The sequence below is a fragment of the Somniosus microcephalus genome, chromosome 3, assembly GCF_052327205.1.
Source record: "Somniosus microcephalus isolate GS21.2 chromosome 3, FLI_Smic_1.0, whole genome shotgun sequence".
Lineage (NCBI taxonomy): Eukaryota > Metazoa > Chordata > Chondrichthyes > Squaliformes > Somniosidae > Somniosus > Somniosus microcephalus.
The window spans coordinates 105744849-105763315 of NC_140989.1; the positions used below are offsets into that span (position 1 = coordinate 105744849).

At 48.0% G+C, this 18467-nt stretch overlaps 1 protein-coding gene and 1 long non-coding RNA gene across 2 annotated transcripts in view; one reads left to right on the forward strand and one right to left on the reverse strand.

Annotated features, from left to right (window-relative positions):
* The window catches only part of LOC147121240 (kinesin-like protein Klp68D), an 89534-nt gene that overhangs the window by 36898 nt on the left and 34169 nt on the right, over positions 1–18467 (forward strand). Inside the window, exons 10-12 of the mRNA XM_085981455.1 lie at positions 9247–9366; positions 13559–13638; positions 13942–14098. Of these exons, the coding sequence (XP_085837581.1) occupies positions 9247–9366; positions 13559–13638; positions 13942–14098 (357 nt within the window). The remainder of the gene's footprint in view (positions 1–9246; positions 9367–13558; positions 13639–13941; positions 14099–18467) is intronic.
* LOC147121241 (uncharacterized) overlaps positions 13966–18467 on the reverse strand; it is a 41167-nt gene continuing 36665 nt past the window's right edge. The window contains exons 2-4 of the long non-coding RNA XR_015077518.1: positions 15388–15547; positions 15087–15246; positions 13966–14055 (exon numbers count right to left, since the gene is read on the reverse strand). This is a non-coding gene — a long non-coding RNA (uncharacterized LOC147121241). The remainder of the gene's footprint in view (positions 14056–15086; positions 15247–15387; positions 15548–18467) is intronic.

Genomic DNA, 18467 nt, shown 5'->3' on the forward strand with positions numbered 1-18467 from the left:
ATAATAATCATGGGAGATTTCAAATACCCACAAATAAACTGCCAAGAAGAGGTAGGTAAAGGGGAAAAGGGAATGGAGTTTTTACAGTGTGTTCAGGACTCTTTTCTTACCCAATACATAAGAAGCCCAACAAGAGAGGAATCACTACTGGATCTAGTAATGGGAAATGAACCAGAGCAGATAAGAAAAGTAAACATAGGGGAACATCTAGGAAATAGCGATAATGACATAGGTTTAAAATAATGATTGAGAAAGACATTATTAAGACAAAGATCAAAGTAATAGATTGGAAAAAAGCTAATTTTGAGGGGACGAGATTGAAACAAAGGATGGTAAATTGGGAAAAAAATGTTGACAGAGATAGGACAGCACTGGGAAATATTTAAAATGGTGATCAATTGAATTCAAGAAAAATATATTCCACTAAAAAACAAGAACAAACTACCTAATAATGAAACGCCATGGATGAATAAAGAGATGAAGGTAAATTGTAAACTAAAGAAAAAGGTATACAATAGGTATACAGTGAATAAAGGAGATGACGACAAAAGGAAATATGAAGAGGTTGGGAAAGTAAAAAAAAAAAAGGAAAGCAAAAAGGCACTAAGAAATTAAATTATCGAGGAATATAAAATAAATAGTAAAGTATTCTACAGACACATAAATAACAAAAGAAAATCAGGATAGGGACAAGGCCACTAAAGGATGCATAAGATAGACTCACAGGTAATGACAGCAAAATGGGCAAAAATGTAATAATTACTTTGTCTCAGTATTTACCAAGGAGACTAACAAGTTGGGCATGACATCATTAGAAGAGATCATAAAAGATATAAAGATATTTAAGATAAAAAGGGGGGTGATAATTGATAAACTAATCAAAGTTAGAGAGAACACCCCTGGTCCGGGTGGATTGCGTCCGCGCATTTAAAAGTTAGGGAAGACATAGCAAAGGCACTATTACATATATATATAAAAATTCATTAGGGAATAGTGACAAAGGACTGGCGGATAGCTAATATTATTATTCCTATATTTAAGAAGGACGATAGAACAAGTCCAGGGAACTCTAGACCAGTTAGCTTGATGTCAGTGGCAAGAAAGATAATGGAATCTTTACTCAAAGATGTAATAGAAAAACACCTAGAAACTGAAAATATAATAAAGAGCAGTCAGCATGAATTTCAAAAGGGAAGGTCATGCTTGACCAACCTTATTTTTTTTTATTCATTCACGGTATGTGGGCATCGCTGGCAAGGCCAGCATTTATTACCCATCCCTAATAGCCCTTGAGAAGGTGGTGATGAGCCACCTTCTTGAACCGCTGCAGTCCATGTGGTGAAGGTATTACCATAGTGCTGTTAGGGAGTTCCAGGATTTTGATCCAGCGATGATGAAGGAACGGCGATATATTTCCAAGTCAGGGTGGTATGTGACTTGGAGGGGAAATTAGAGGTGATGGTGTTCCCATGCGCCTGCTGCCCTTGTCCTTCGAGGTGGTAGAGGTTGCGGGTTTGGGAGGTGCTGTCAAAGCAGCCTTGGCGAGTTGCTGCAGTGCATCTTGTAGATGGTACACACTGCAGACACAGTGCATCAGTGGTGGAGGGAGTGAATGTTTAAGGTCATGGATGGGGTGCCAATCAACCAGGCTGCTTTGTCCTGGATGGTGTCGAGTTTTTGAGTGTTGTTGGAGCTGCACTCAAGTGGAGAGTATTCCATTACACTCCTGATTTGTGCCTTGTAGATGGTGGAAAGGCTTTGGGGAGTCACTCACCACAGAAAACCCAGCCTCCGACCTGCTGTTGTAGTCACAGTATTTATGTGGCTGATCCAGTTTCTGGTCAATGGTGACTCCCAGGATGTTGTTGGTGGGGAATTCGATGATGGTAATACTGTTGAATGTCAAGGGGAGGTGGTTAGACTCTCTCTTGTTGGAGAAGGTCATTGCCTGTCACTCTGTGGCGCGAATGATACATGCCACTTATTAGCCCAAGTCTGGATGTTGTCCAGGTCTTGCTGCATGCAGGCACAGACTGCTTCATTATCTGAGGAGTTGCGAATAGAACTGAACATTGTGCAATCATCAGCGAACATCCCTACTTCTGACCTTAGGAAGGTCATTGATGAAGCTGCTGAAGATGGTTGGGCCTAGGACACTGCCCTGAGGAACTCCTGCAGTGAAGTCCTGGGGCTGAGATGATTGACCTTCAACAACCACAACCATCTTCCTTTGTCCTAGGTATGACTCCAGCCAGTGGAGAGTTTTCCCGATTCCTATTGACTTCAATTTTACTAGGGCTCTTTGATGCCGCACTCGGTCAAATACTGCCTTGATGTCAAGGAAAGCCACTCTCGCCCTTCTGGAATTGAGCTCTTTTGTCCATGTTTGGACCAAGACTGTGAGGATGTCTGAAGCCGAGTGGTCTTGGTGGAACCGAAACTGAGCAGGTTATTGGTAAGTGCCACTTGATAGCGCTATCGATGACACCTTCCATCACTTTGCTGATGATTGAGAGTAGGTTGATGGTGTGGTAATTGACTGGATTGGATTTGTCCTGCTTTTTGTGGACAGGACAGACCTGGGCAATTTTCCACTTTGTCGGGTAGATGCCAGTAGAAGAGCTTGGTTAGAGGTGCGACGAGTTCTGGAGCACAAGTCTTCAGCACTACAGGCAGAATGTTGTCAGGGCCCATAGCCTTTGCTGTATCCAGCCTCAGCCATTTCTTGATATCACGTGGAGTGAATCGAATTGGCTGAAGACTGGCTCCTGTGATGGTGAGGACCTCAGGAGGAGGCAGAGATGGATCATCCACTCGGCACTTCTGGCTGAAGATGGTTGCAAACACTTCAGCCTTGTCTTTTGCATTCATTAATTCTTTGAAGAAGTAACAGAAATAGACAGGGTCAATGCAGTAGATGTAATATAGTTGGATTTTCAAAAGGCCTTCGATAAAGTATCGTATAGTAGATTCAGGAGCATGTGGGGTCAAGGGACAGGTAACAGAATGGATAACGAGCTGGCTGCAAAACAGAAAACAGAGTAGGGGTTAAGGGTAGCTACTCAGACTGGCAAAAGATGGGGAGTGGTGTTCTACAGGAATCAGTACTGGGGCTATTATTGTTCACAATTTACATTAATGATTTTGGGCTCGGGAATCGGAAGTATAATTTCAAAATTTGTGGATGACACCAAATTGGGAACACAATACAAAGTTAATAGTTAATATAAAGGAAGAATGTGACAAAATACAGAAAAACTTGCAGAATGGGCATGTTATTGGCAAATTAATTTCAATATAGCTAAGTGTGAGGTTGTGCATTTTGGTAGGAAGAATAAGGAGGCCACATACTGCTTGGATAATAAGAGTCTGAATGGGGTAGAGAAGCAAAGGGATCTAGAGGTACAGATACACAAATCACTAAAAGTAGTGACGCAGGTTAATAAGGCCATTAAAAAAAAGCAAACCAAGCATTGGGGTTCATTTCTAGAGGGATAGAATTGAAAAGCATAGACGTTATGTTAAATTTGTATTGAACCTTGGTAAGACCACACTTGGAGTACTGTGCACTTCTGGTCTCCATATTATAAGAAGGATATAGAGGCATTGGAGAAGGTGAAAACAAGATTCACAAGGATGATACCAGAACTGAGAGGATATACTTATCAGGAAAAGCTGAACTGGCTGGGGCTCTTTTCTCTAGAAAAGAGAAGGCCGAGGGGGTTGCCTGAAAGAGGACTTTCAAATTATGGAGGAGTTTGATAGGGTAGATGTAGAGAAAATGTTTTCACTTGTGGGGAGTCCAAAACTAGAGGTCATAAATATAAGATAGTTACTAATAGATCCAATAGGGAATTCAGGTCAAACTTCTTTACCCAGAGTGGCAAGAATTTGGAACACGCTACCACAAGGAGTAGTTAAGGCAAATAGCATAGTGTGGCGGAGCCAACAAAGGACTCAGATCATTTGTACATAATTCCTTTAACAACATGTTAGCTACAGTCTGAGTCTGTATCTTTATTTATGCTGTTTAACTGTACAGGGTGTGGTTGCTTTAACAGCGCAGCTAGAACGTGATGACGTCACACCGTTCATCACGTGATCCCCCACTGGCGGGAAAACATGATGACGTCATGACGTCAGCCACAGGACTGCAGGGGCAGTCCTCGTGGAGCCTCCAGAAAGAGCAGACCTACATTCGATGTTATCCTGCAGTTTCTTGTTAAAGCCTGTTTGTTTCATTAAAGTTCGTTTTGTTTGATCGCCTGAGTAGAACTCAGTCTTTTAGTTGGTGACTTTCGTGAACAGTTTTCGCGGAAGATCTTCAGCATGGACACGAACGCCGTGACTCTGAAACTGCCACAGTTCTGGGAGCAACAAACAGCCGCGTGGTTTATCCAGGTTGAAGCCCAGTTTGCCATCAGGAACATCGTCGCGGGTCAGACCCGTTATTACTACATGGTATCCGCCCTCGATAGCGCAACTGCCTCGCGGATCGTCAGCCTCCTCGGTAGTCCTCCTACTGACAGCAAGTAGGATACGTTAAAGGCGCGGTTGCTACAGGTCTTCGGGCTCTCGAAGTCAGAACGCGCTCGCCGGCTCCTCACTATGCCCGGCCTTGGGGACTCCAAACCGTCCGAGCTCATGAGCCAAATGCTCACGCTCTTGGGTGCCGAACCGGAATGCTTCCTCTGCCAGGAGCTATTCCTCTGCCAACTGCCGGAGCAGGTGCAGGCTGCCCTAGCCAGATCCGAGATTACAGACTGCGCCGAGCTTGCTGCCGAAGCAGATAAGATTTTCACAGTAACCCAGCAGTGCTGCGCTGCCACGAGGCACCCATCCCCCACGGACGCGGCTCCAGCTCCTCCTGCAGCGGGCTGGTGCTCCTACCATGCCCGTTTTGGTGCGAAAGCACGACGCTGCCGCTCTCCCTGCAGTTTCTCGCCCCCCAAAAAAAACAAAGCTCCTGCGGCGTTCCTGGCGAAGGAGGACCGGGTCTAACGGGCGCTCCGCGGTTGCGATGGCCGTCGGATCTACGGGGAAACTTCTTAATATCACCGATTCTCTATTGGGTCGACATTTCCTTTGTGACACCGGGGCGCAGTGTAGCATCCTACCTGCGTCGAATCTCGATATGTAAGCTGGGAACCACGGTTTTTCCCCTCGTGGCGGCTAATGGCGCAGCAATTCGACCTTTCCGAAAGCGGCGGGTCCAAGTCTGTTTCGGTGGTCAGCGCTTCCATTGGGAATTCGTCACGGCCACAGTCTCGCAGGCCATCCTAGGGGCAGATTTTCTGTGTGCCAACGGCCTCATCGATGTCCGGCACCGCCGGTTGATCAACGCGGCCACCTTCCACTCGATTCTGTGCCAGCACGGTACCACCGTGGCGCGCTCTATCGCCTGCGCTTTCCCTTCTCTGGATGACTTCACTCGGCTCCTCGGAGAGTTCCTGGAGCTGACAAGGCCCACTTTCTCCTCCTCGGCCACGAAGCATGGTGTTGAGCATCATATCACCACTACTGGCTCCCCGGTTTATGCACGGGCTAGAAGGCTTGAACCCGGCAAGCTTGCGGCTGCAAAAGCAGAGTTCGACACGATGGAGCGGCTGGGGATTATTCGCCGGTCGAATAGTCCCTGGTCTTCGCCTCTCCACATTGTTCCGAAACCGGGCGGCGGCTGGCGGCCATGCGGTGACTACCAACGCCTGAACGACGTCACTACTACTGATCGGTACCCGATCCCGCATATTCAGGATTTCTCGGCCCATTTGGCGAGAAATTCTATCTTTTCTAAAGTCGACCTCTTCCGGGGGTATCACCAGGTTCCCATGCACCCGCAAGATGTCCCGAAAACTGCAGTCATCACCCCTTTCGGCCTCTTTGAGTTCCTGCGGATGCCGTTTGGCTTGAAGAAGGCGGCACAGGCTTTCCAGTGCTTAATGGACTCCGTGCTCCGAGACCTAAACTTCATCTTCGTCTACCTTGACGACATTCTCATTGCCAGTGCTAGCAAGGAAGAGCACATCTCCCATTTGCGTACCCTCTTTACACGCCTCAGCCAGCACGGTTTAATCATCAACCCGGCCAAGTGCCAGTTCAGCCTGCAGCGGATCGATTTCTTGGGACACTGCATAACATCAGACGGCACCGTCCCCTTACTGACGAAGGTGGAAGCTGTTACCTCTTTTCCGCGCCCGCCAACCGTCAAGGCCCTGCAAGAGTTCCTGGGGATGGTCAACTTCTATCACCGATTCGTCCCTAAGGCAGCTCAGCTAATGCAGCCTTTGTACGAGGCCCTCAAGGGCAAGTCCGGTGAGGATCCAATCAGCTGGACGGCCGAGATGGACCAGGCATTCGTCAACACCAAGAGCGCTTTGGCCAGCGCAACCATGCTGGCGCACCCACTTCCAGGTGCCACCATCACCCTTACCACAGACGCGTCAGACTACGCCATCGGCGCAGTGCAGGAGCAGTGGGTGAACGGCACGTGGCAACCGCTGGCGTTTTTCAGCCGTCAACTACGGAAAAATGAAAATACAGCACCTTCGATCGGGAGTTACTGGCCCTTTTCCTAGCCATTCGCCATTTCCGGTTCTTATTAGAAGGACGTCCCTTCACGGCTTTTGTCAACCACAAGCCTCTAACGTTCGCCATGGCCAAGACCGCCGAACCGCAGTCCGCTCGTCAACAACGTTACCGGACGTTTATTTCTGAATTTACCACGGACATTCAACATGTGTCTGGTAAGGACAACCTGGTGGCGGATTGCCTCTTCCGCGCGACGGTCAATGCGGTTCACCTGGGGATTGACTACGCCCTCATGGCTGTGGATCAGGCCTCAGACCCAGAGGTCCAATCATACAGAACCGTCCCCTCTAGTTTCCAAGTGACTGACGTCAGTTTCCAGGCTGCAGGCGCCACGCTCCTTTGCGATGTCTCCATGGGCGTTCCCCGACCTATCCTGCCAGTCGCATGGTGCCGGAAGGTGTTTTGACGCCAGACACGGGTTGTCGCACCCTGGTATGAAGGCTTCATGTGGTAAACCACTTTTATCGTTCACTATCGTTACACTATGGTTATCACTGTTATATCGTTACACTATGGTTATCACTGTTTACACTGTTGTATCACTACACGAGGTCGCCTCTTGTCACGCTGTTATACCTGGGCTGACCACTGCTGACTCCGCCCATGGCTCCACCTACTTGCCCAGGTATAAAGGTGGTCGACTGGCTGGTATTCCTCCTTGTTGGATCCGATCACCCACGAGGGTGGGCTCTGTTATTTAGCCAATAAAAACCTATAGTTACTGTCTTAACTCGTCGCTTTTCATTGGATGAATTGATAGGTATATCACTTCACAACGGCTAATGTCGGCGAAGTTCGTCTGGAAGGGTATGCACCTCGATGTCCGTGACTGGGCCAACACCTGCGTGGTCTGCCAGAAGGCCAAGGTCCAGCGTCATGTTAAAGCTCCAGTGGCTACGTTCGCTGTTCCGGAGCATTGTTTCGACCACGTGCACGTGGACCTTGTGGGGCCACTTCCGCCTTCTCATGGTTATACGCATCTCCTCACCATGGTGGACTGCACCACTAGGTGGCCAGAGGCAATTCCTTTGGTTTCCACCACTTCGGCAGACGTCGCTAGAGCTTTCATCTCCTGTTGGGTTGCCCGTTTCGGGGTACCGGCGGACATCTCTTCCGACCGTGGGCCACAATTTTCCTTGGAGCTCTGGAACGCTGTAGCTCAGGGGCTCGGCCCCAAACTTCATCGCACCACCGCCTATCATCCACAGGCAATCGGCCTTTGCGAGCGATTCCACAGGTCGCTTAAAGCCGCCCTACGGGTCAGTCTTCAAGGTGCAGGATAGGTGGACAGACTCCCGTGGGTCCTTTTGGGTCTTCATATGGCGCCCAAAGAAGACCTGCAATCGTCCTCAGCCGAACTCGTTTATGGCCAGCCTCTCGGAGTACCAGGGGATTTCCTCCCTTCTCCCAGAGCCATGGTCCGCCTCCCAGCAACTCATCAGCCACCAGGAAGGGGCCAGACGCTTCGCTCCGGTGCCTACATCAAATCACGGCTTACAGAGCTCCCATGTGCCAGGGGAGCTAAAGAATGCCGAGTACGTATTTATCTGCCACGATGCTCAATGGGATCCGCTCAAGCCCCCTTACACTGGTCCTTTCCGCGTCATCGAATCAGGAGACAAGTCCTTTTCGGTCGATATCAGAGGAAAGCCGGATCACATTCGGTGGACCAGTTGAAGCCGGCTCACCTGGACCTGGACGCCCAGTCGTCATCGCTCAACCACCGAAACGTGGCCGACCGCCCGCAGCCGCCGTGCCAGATCAACCACAGCCACCTGCCAACTCGACCACACTCGTCGCGCCAGCTCAACCACAACCGCCTGCCAGTTCAACCACCGTCCATCAGCTTCCTCTGCAAGGTTACCGAAGTCGCTCGGACAGACTTGTCAGGCCTCCCCGACGTCTCACTTTTGCTGTTAAAGACAATTCTGGGGGGGCGCATGAGGCGGAGCCACCAAAGGACTCAGATCGTTTGTACATAATTCCTTTAACAACATGTTAGCTACAGTCTGAGTCTGTATCTTTATTTATGCTGTTTAACTGTACAGGGTGTGGTTGCTTTAACAGCGCGGCTAGAACGTGATGACGTCACACCGTTCATCACGTGATCCCCCACTGGCGGGAAAACGTGATGACGTCAGCCACAGGACTGCAGGGGCAGTCCTCGTGGAGCCTCCAGAAAGAGCAGACCTACATTCGATGTTATCCTGCAGTTTCTTGTTAAAGCCTGTTTGTTTCATTAAAGTTCGTTTTGTTTGATCGCCTGAGTAAAACTCAGTCTTTTAGTTAGGAACACACGTTCCTACAATAGATTCATTTAAGGGGAAGCTAGATAAGTGCATGAGGGAGAAAGGAATAGCAGGATATGCTGATAGGGTTAGATGAAGAGGGGTGGGAGGAGGCTCGTGTGGAGCATAAACCCTGGCATAGACCAATGTTCCCTGTAATTTTCTTTGGCCCTGCACGGCCCTTTTAAGAGGCTGCGCGGGCCATTCAAAATACCACGCATGCGCGGTTTTTACACTGAAAAGCTGGCTGCGCAGGTTCCTTGGAGCACAGTTGGGCCAAATTTTGTGCTGTAAACTCGATGTAAATTGGCAAGAACTTAATTTACAAAATACTTGGATTTAGCAATTGGTACTTGTTCTCTGTTCACAGGAAAACAACAAAGGCGTGAGGATGGGTGCAGAACAAGGAAAGAAATGTTTAATGAATATTCGGGAAACTAATCTGTATGAGGTGAAGAATGTGAAACGATCTCTGACATTATTTAGAAACGTAAGAATTATTTTGGCAATACAACATGAGACAGCAAAATTGATTTTGTATTCAAACATGTTACTAAATTATACACACCAAAACATAGATGGCCTGAAAATCCCAGACATTAGTGTTGGGTTGTACTTGTACCCACACAGAAACTCCACCACTGACACCACCAAAGTTCGCAGGTCAGAAGGAGGTCCCTTAATTCTCATACCAGCGCTGGGCATCTGTGCCATTTGGACATCCATGGCATCCACCATTGTGAACATGCTGGAAAATGCAGTGGATGCGAGTGAGCTGGGGAGAGGTGGATGGGAAGGTGGGTTTGTTAAGTTTCCCTCTCCCTGGAAATAAGTTGATGGTGGCTCCAGCAGCCCCTCTTATAAGACAAAACTGATTTTGTGTTCACAAATGTTACCAAATTATTTACAGCACCTTTGTGAGGGAGCTTCATTCAATTAAAAAAAAATCCGCTCCCCGCAGGGATCCAGAAAGAACCACGCCCACAACTGTGGGAGGTTCTTTCTGAAATTCACACCGAACCTGACGAACAGGCAGTCACACCCGTAGTCCCGGTAGCAAGTAAGATTGGTCAGATAGACCAGAGATTTGAGAGAAGCTACCAGTTGGTGGCTAGTTTTTTTGGTCTGATCAAGCATACCTCCACTGACCATTACACTGGGACCCACGAAAGGCCTGCAGCATGGCAACACCCAGCATAGGGTGTCCTCGTGCCCAGCAATGCCCTCCCTCCCTTAAATGTTTGGAAATCTGCAGCCATTCCAGCATACTCCTGCTATAATGTGGACAGGAATCCAGCGCAACAGATGAAAACTAGGTCAGGGCCCACGTATCTGGGTTATGGTGTTGTTGCACCCATTCCAGTGAACACCTGCTGAAGTTATGGTGGGAGTACACTAAAATGGCCACAAATTTACAGGGCTAGTTCTTCTTGCATCTGATTAACATATGAATTTGGTATCTCGCTATGCTATACCCATGTTAGGATTGTACAATAATCCGACCGTCTCCGGCTCCGACTTATTCCACGTAGATTCCAACTGAAATTCCACCCTTCATGTTTCGGATCCACCCAGGATTACAGATATCTCCAAGATATTCAGTGTTCCTCGAACCACTGCTCTCGCCGTATCCGGAGATCCACACTCAATGCCATGCGCCGCCACATGCATACTCTCGACCTCTCTCTTCAGAAGCACCGACTCAGTATCTCAAAGCTGTCCTAGTCTGCAGTTCCATTTCATCCTTCGCCTCATCTGGCGCTTTAACAAAAAACTTTTTTTCTTCCTTTCAGGTGTCAAGGCTTGCAAGATTCAACAACTCTTGGACACCAACGCCCCTCCGGAACCTTCTTCCCCTTCACTTTCCTCTGACCCCATCCCTTTTTCCAATCTCACCCCCTGCCGTGTTTTCACTATCTCCTCTGACCTTCCCCTTTCTGACCCCAAACGATCAGTCCTCGGCAAAGGCCTGAGCTTCATCCCATTACGCCCCCACCTCAATGAATTTCAAGCTTGGCACGACGCTGAGCTCTTTTTCTGTCGCCTTTGTCTCCGTGCCCACTTCTTTGGCCAGGAGTCTTCCCCCCACACAGCTGACCCTTTCACCCATTTTCAGAATTCTCATTCTACCTGGACCCCTCCTTCTGGCCTCTTAACCTCTCTAGGTCTTTTCATTGCAAACGGCATGACATCGGCCGTCTCAATTTCTCTGTTCCCCTTACGCACTCCAACCTACCTCCCTCTGAACGTGCAGCACTCCATTCTCTCAGATCCAACTCCAACATTGTCATTAAACCTGGTGACAAGGGTGGCGCTGTTGTTGTTTGGTGAATCGACCTCTACCTAGCGGAGGCTGAACGCCAACTCTCCTCCTACCTCCCCCTGGACCATGACCCCACTACTGAACATCAAGCCACCGTTTCCAAGACTGCCACTGACCTCATCTCCTCTGGAGATCTTCCCTCCACGGCCACAAACCTCATAGTTCCCCAACCCCACAGAGCCCGATTCTACCTCCTTCCCAAAATCCACAAACAGGACTGCCCTGGTAGACCCATCGTTTCAGCCTGTTTTTGCCCCATGGAACTTATCTCTTCCTATCTCGACTCTATTTTTTCTCCGCTTGTCCAGTCTCTTCCCACCTACATCCACGACTCTTCTGACGCCCTCCGCCACTTTAACAGTTTCCTGGTCCCGTCGTCTTTTCACTATGGACGTCCAATTCCTCTACACCTCCATCCCCCACCAGGATGGCCTGAGGGCGCTCTGCTTCTTCCTTGAACAGAGGCCCAACCAGTCCCCATCCACCACCACCCTCCTCCGCCTGGCTGAACTTGTTCTCACATTGAACAACTTCTCCTTTGACTCCACTCACTTCCTCCAAATTAAAGGTGTTGCTATGGGAACCCTCATGGGTCCTAGCTATGCCTGCCTTTTCGTGGGATATGTGGGCGATTCTTTGTTCCAGTCCTACTCGGGTCCCTCCCTCCCCTTTTTTTCCGGTACATTGAGGACTGTATCGGTGCAGTTTCCTGCTCTCACCCTGAACTAGAAAATTTCATTCACTTTGCTTCCAATTTCCACCCTTCCCTCACCTTCACATGGTCCATCTCCGACTCTTCCCTTCCCTTCCTCAACTTCTCTGTCTCCATCTCTGGGAATAGGCTATTGACAAACATTCACTATAAGCCCACAGCTACCTGGACTACACTTCCTCTCACCCCGCTTCCTGTAAAGCCACTATTCCATTCTCCCAGTTTCTCCGTCTCCGCCGCATCTGCTCCGACGATGCCACCTTCCATACTCGTGCTTCCGACGTGTCTTCCTTTTTCCTCAAATGAGGATTCCCCTCTACCGTGGTTGACACAGCCCTTGACCGTGTCCGTTCGATTTCCTGCACTTCTGCTCTCACCCCTTCCCCTCCCTCCCAGAACCACGATAGGGTTCCCCTTGTCCTCACCTTTCACCCCACCAGCCTCCACATTCAAAGGATCATCATCCGCCATTTCCACCACCTCCAGCATGATCCCACCACCAAAAGCATCTTCCTATCACCTCCCCTTTTAGTATTCTGAAGGGACTGCTCCCTCTGTGACACCCTGGTCCACTCCTCTATCACCCCCAACACCCCTTCGCCCGGCACCTTCCCATGCAAGCACAGGAGATGCAACACCTGCCTTTTACCTCCTCCCTTCCCACTGTCCAGGGCCCCAAACACTCCTTCCAGGTGAAACAGCGATTTACTTGTACTTCTTGCAATTTAGTATACTGTATTCACTGCTCATGATGCGGTCTCCTCTACACTGGGGAGACCAAACGCAGATTGGGTGACTGCTTTGCGGAACACCTCCGTTCAGTCCGTAAGGGTGACCCCGAGCTTCCGGTTGCCTGTCACTTTAATTCTCCGCTCCACTCCCACCTCTCCGTCCTCAGCCTCTTGCACTGTTCCAATGAAGCTCAATGTAAGCTCGAGGAACAGCACCTTTCGATTAGGTACTTTACCGCCTTCTGGACTCAACATCGAGTTCAACAATTTCAGTCCATAACCTTTGCCCCAATCATTTTTTTTCTCTCTCTCACATGGCAGCTGTCGATCATTCTGCCACTGCCATTTACACTTCATCTAGAGTCATCTTTTGTTTCTTAACTTGTCCCATTACCATCTCCTTTTGCCTTGCACCATCATCCCTTTTGTGTCTCAATCTCTCCTGCCTTCCATCCTATCACAGACCTTCCCTTTGTTCTTTCCTCCCCTCCCCCCTCTCCCTGCCCCTACACTTGTTTAAAAACTTGTTACATTTCCAACTTTTTCAAGTTCTGATGAAGGGTCATCGATCTGAAACTTTAACTCTGTTTCTCTCTCTACAGATGCTGCCTGACCTGCTGAGTATTTCCAGCATTTTCTGTTTTTATTTCAAATTTCCAGCATCTGCAGTATTTGCTTTTGTATTAGGATTGTACATGTTTACATCTGAGAGTACTTGGGCCTGTATGCTATGGTTTCTTCCCCAGTAGAGAAACCAGCTGAAGCCACATCGCAGTAGTTTGCCCTCGCTCTATCACGTCTTTCATATGGCTCTCAAAACCAGCATCATAAAGAGGCTTTATTGTGTTGTACAAATCCAAAAGGAACAGGAACTAAATAAGGTTTAAAGTAATTTTGATATCTGCTTATCTCTTAGGTTGTTTTTGCATTGAGCGCACCTGGATGCCAGCACATACCTTATAGAGAATCTAAACTTACACGCATTCTACGAGATTGGTAAGGATTAAAGCTTTTCTGGAGAGAGGAAAGAGTTGGCAAGTGGAAAGCCAATTTGTGATTGTGTAGATATGTGTTTAAGTTTAAAATAAAATGTAGCTACTGGCAAGAGACAATGTTGTAGATAATACAAAGACTGTTGTCTGCCATTGATGCTGGCATCCTAGATTCAACGGCAAAATGGATGCTCTGAGAATGGAATGTGATAATAAGTTGTTCAAACATCCAGATAACTTGATCATTCTGTGAAATGCAAATCTCTTCATACAATAGCTCATTTAACTCAACTGATTCCCCTTTCAGCCTGGGTGGAAATTGCCTGACGTCCCTGATTGTGACAGTTTCTTCAAGTTCTGCATCTGTACATGAAACCCTCAGCACTTTGCAGTTTGCCACCCGAGCAAGATCCATCGTAAACTGTGCAGGGAAAAACACACATAAACGGAGCGGTAAAGATCAGGTAAGTGGAAGAGTCTGGTGATTCTTGAATTAGGCCAGTGGATTCCATTTAGAGGAACTGGAGCTAAACGCCCAACCTAAATGTTTCTCAGTAGATGAGTTTAACCAGCTCAGGGCACGGGCCAGTAAGTGAAGAATCCAATGATGTGCTCTTTACTAGGAGGAGGAAAGCTTACCAGGAGAATATCCTAATCTGCAGTGTGACCCGCTCTACCTCCTCCTGCCATGGATTATCAAGCCACATAGATAGAGGCAGTGGGGAAGTATGTGTCTTAAGCTATCTTAGACCCCTAACTAAAGGGATAAACAGATAACAGTTTAATTTTTGAAGGTTTAATGTAACTAGTGGATCCCTCAGTGTTGCTTACAGAAAGGCAGAGTATTTGCTGTTTTATGAAGACATGGGTAATATACAATGGCCGGAATTTTCCTGCTGCCGTGCATGCGGGTTTGGAGGCGAGTCGGCAGTAAAAGTTGCAGAAAATGCGAGCGCGTCAGGAACGCACTGTCATCCCGCCTCCTCGCGCTTTTAACTCGGGCGCATTTGCCAGCACGTCACGGACCCGAACAGCAGAGTCGGGTGATCTAATTAAGCTCATTAAATCCTTGTTGTGAGACCCTTAACAGGGATTTTAACAGACCTTTTGATTTTCACTGGATGACCATGGGAATCACGCAGCTCAGGAACCACGTCTGTCAACCGAGGTGGAAGCTCAGTGGCCGTTGAGCGATGTCATTAATACAGAGCATGGAAATCCAAATAAAAACTCCCACATGGCACCTCATTACTTGCCTAAGGGAAAGGCTCTTGCTGACTCCATTTTGAGCACAGATTTAGGTGTCTGGAGTTTGCAAGTCTTTTCTGCAACCTCGGAAGCCACTCTCGCCACATTGCCAGTAAATATCACAACATTGACAGATTGCGGCTCTGATCTCTACTTGACCTGCCATCTATTACATCAGCATGGGTGCCGCTTATACTGTCTCACCTTGGTCCTCACAATCTCACATAAGACCCAGAGGTGTACGTATCTGCGTTGGTGCTGGTTGCGCTTGGGTCTGCTGACGGTGCACCATCAGAGGCTGGAGGCTCCTCTGAGGAGTCATCTTCGTCCTCTGGCTGGACAGTGGTGGGGGCTCTCAATGGACCTGTGCGAGAGTAGAGACGATTTAGAAATGTTATATTAAGAATGGGTAACGATACCATTATGCGCATTATGAACATTCACTGGCTGCTGAATTCAGTGACTGCTGTATGCCATGTGGCTGTATGAGATGTAATTCTGTCACCAGGTTGCTGAGAGGTCCCCTCCTCTCCGTCTCCCACCGCCAGCAGCTCTGCAACTCTTGAGCCCTGCAGGGCCACCTCCTCTGCTGCAGTTAAGGTACTGAAGGATGGAGGTCCACATCCAGTTCTCTCCCTTTTCCTGTTGTTGTGGGCTCTCTTCTCCTGCAAGGGGCAAAGAGGAGAAGTTTGAGTGAGAGTGATGAATGAGTGTAAGGAATGTGTGGGTTACATCTGTAGAGGGTGTCTAGGAGGGAGTGTGGTGCCAATGCCAAATGGCCTCTTTCTGTGGTGTTACTTGGTATGATTACATTAGGATGAAGGTGTGTGTGGGGGGTGATTAGTCAGATGGGGATGTGAGTATGTACATAGAGAGAGAGAGAGGGATGGGTGGACGTGCAAGGTGTGCAGCGTTCTGTCTTTGTGAAGTCATTTTTCTATTTCTCCGTAACAAGACACTCCTCTCCAATCCTTCCTTCACACTCCTACATGAACCTTCAAATGCAATGTGGCCAAGGCTGGTTTAAATATCCCCGCTGGAAATGAGTCATCAATTACGTCATCAGACCCGCACCATTTAATAGAGCCGGGAAACACGCATGTCTGCCTTAATAGGGGTCATTACGCTAAAGTCGCTATGAAGAGCGGGCTGATCAATACATTGCGGTACCAACCCGTTATGCGGCCCGCACGCACTCGATCCAACTCAGTAGGGAAAATTCCGGCCAATGTATTATTCTGCTGTTAAGATGGAGCTTTGTGTAACTGGAGTGTTCCTTTAGGGCAACAAGGTCTAATTACTCTATAGGCACATATTGAGGTCAATTACAGGCTAAATTGCTCTTAGGCAGATGCTGAGATCAATTAGCAGCTGTAATAGATAGCAGGTAAATCCTCACTGATCTTTATGTCAGCAAAGCAGTAGGAAATGGCTTTCTACATTTTCCCAAGTATCCTGTATACCTGAAAAATTATATAAATATTTATATAGAGAGAGATAGAAAAGATAGTTGTAACATCTGAACATTTTTCTTAAAAACGGAGTTTTCCCCCCATTTATAACCACTGTTATTATAGGGTAATTTCATGCTCCTAGCCCCTCACAGGGAGCTTGGCTCACAGATGAGTTTGCAACATTAAGCTATATTTCTTAGTAGCTTAGTTTGGAGACTCTTAAATACGGTGGTGGATTTCTCTATATTCAGACATCTGCTGATAAAAGAGAAAGAAACATTGAATACCCTTAAACAACTTTTCTTTTCTGGGAAAATAAAACAGAAAGTGCTGCAAATACAGGTCTGCCAGCATCTGAAAATTGAAAAGATAAGTTACAGTGTGGATATTGTTGGTTAAAAAGACCAGTGTTTTCTTTTTACTTGAGTAGTGCCAAAAAATAGATAGTCGATGCTGAGAGGTTCAATACCTATATTACTTCCTTCAACAAAGCTAAGCACTTTACAAGCGGAGTAGATTTACAGATAGAGTACAATAAATGTAAGCATGCCTTCGAACACTGTACTACTCTTAACACACAAAATGTCTCCTTTTATACCATTCTCCTACATGTCGTAGACTTGAATCGGCCTCCTTTCCCTCGATTGGCTTCCTTCTGCCACCTGACCACACATGGCACCTCCCCTCCAATAACTTTCCATTGCTCCTAGACTGGTCCAAAGCCCAGGTTATTCTGCACATAGCATTTCCCTTATCTTGAGTTCTTTCCCTTTAATCTGCCTGTTTTCTGTGTGAGAATTGCAAAGAAGCAGCTGCCATTCAAATAACTCTTTTGTCTTTCAAACTTTCACAACCTTCTTCTGGCAAACTTTTCAAGGTCCAGTCACAATGCCTTATGTACTACACTGTTGCTAACAAGCTCACACACACAAGCTTATAGTATGATCTCTATTCTGTATGATAAGCTAATTTTTAATTTCCCATCAACCTCTCTGCCCTTTCTTTACTCCATGTTTCAACATGGCCCATGTTCCAAGGGATATAGACTCTTTGACCACAAAAGTAACCCCCCATGACCCCAGCTATTCACAATCTATCTATATATATATATATATATATATAAACAGATACTTCTGTCTATCTATCTGTCCTCACGTGTGCGTCTGTCCGGCTATGCGCTCGAAAGTTATAGAGCGTACCTACGCATGCGTTACGTCGAAAGAAAGCTTACCTTTCCAAAACGGTGGTAAGCGTATTTACGTTTCGGCCGGACAAAAATCGCGCCCGCGGTATCCGAAAAAACGTTCAAAATTCCACTCATTAGCATCTCATTATCCGCTCATTAGCGACAGAGTGACCTCGAGGTCGACCAATCGTACGCCGGGTTCCTGGCACGTGCGGCCGGGCCCTCCTACGGTCGAGTGACAGGACGATTGATCAATCCTACGCTTTGGTGACCTGACGGTCGACCAATCGGTGCGTGTGTGGGCGGGCCTTATCGTTCTGAACCGAGGTGAGTCGCCACCATCTTGATTCCAAACATTTCCTTTCTTTTTCCCGCTTTCTGCGTCTTTCAAAAAAACGTTGCTTTTAAAACACATATTGTTTTTAAAAAAAGTTAATTACTTTCTAAATCTTTTATCTAATCTCATTAATTTTCCTACCTTTCCCCGTTTTTCCAGGTAGGCCTCGAAGCCTCGGCCTCTCCTCCGCACCCATGCCCGAGCTAGGCACCTCCCGGCCCCAGTCAACAAGCGGCCCCCGATGGCCGCCATCTTTGTGAAGGCTGGAGGGGCGGGCCTCAGCCGAGCGCCGATACCGCTGCCATCTTAGTAAAGGCTGGTGCGGCGGTGGCGGCACGGAGCTCCGCAGAGCAGGAGCGCGGCGGCGTCTAACACTTCCCCCCCCCCCCGCCAAGTCTGTCTCTCTCTCTCTTCCCCGCGCCTCCTGAATGCGCGGGGGAAAGAGGCCCGGGGCACCGTGGCCGCTTTCGGAGACTTCAACTCCGTGGCAGGTGAGGAGGGTCTTTCTTCACGCAATCGGCCGCTCAGGCCAAGGCCCGGAGATCGGGAGGCGGAGAGGGGAGGAGGGTTACCAAAGCAACCGGGGCTCGGGCGGGGTGGCGGGGGCT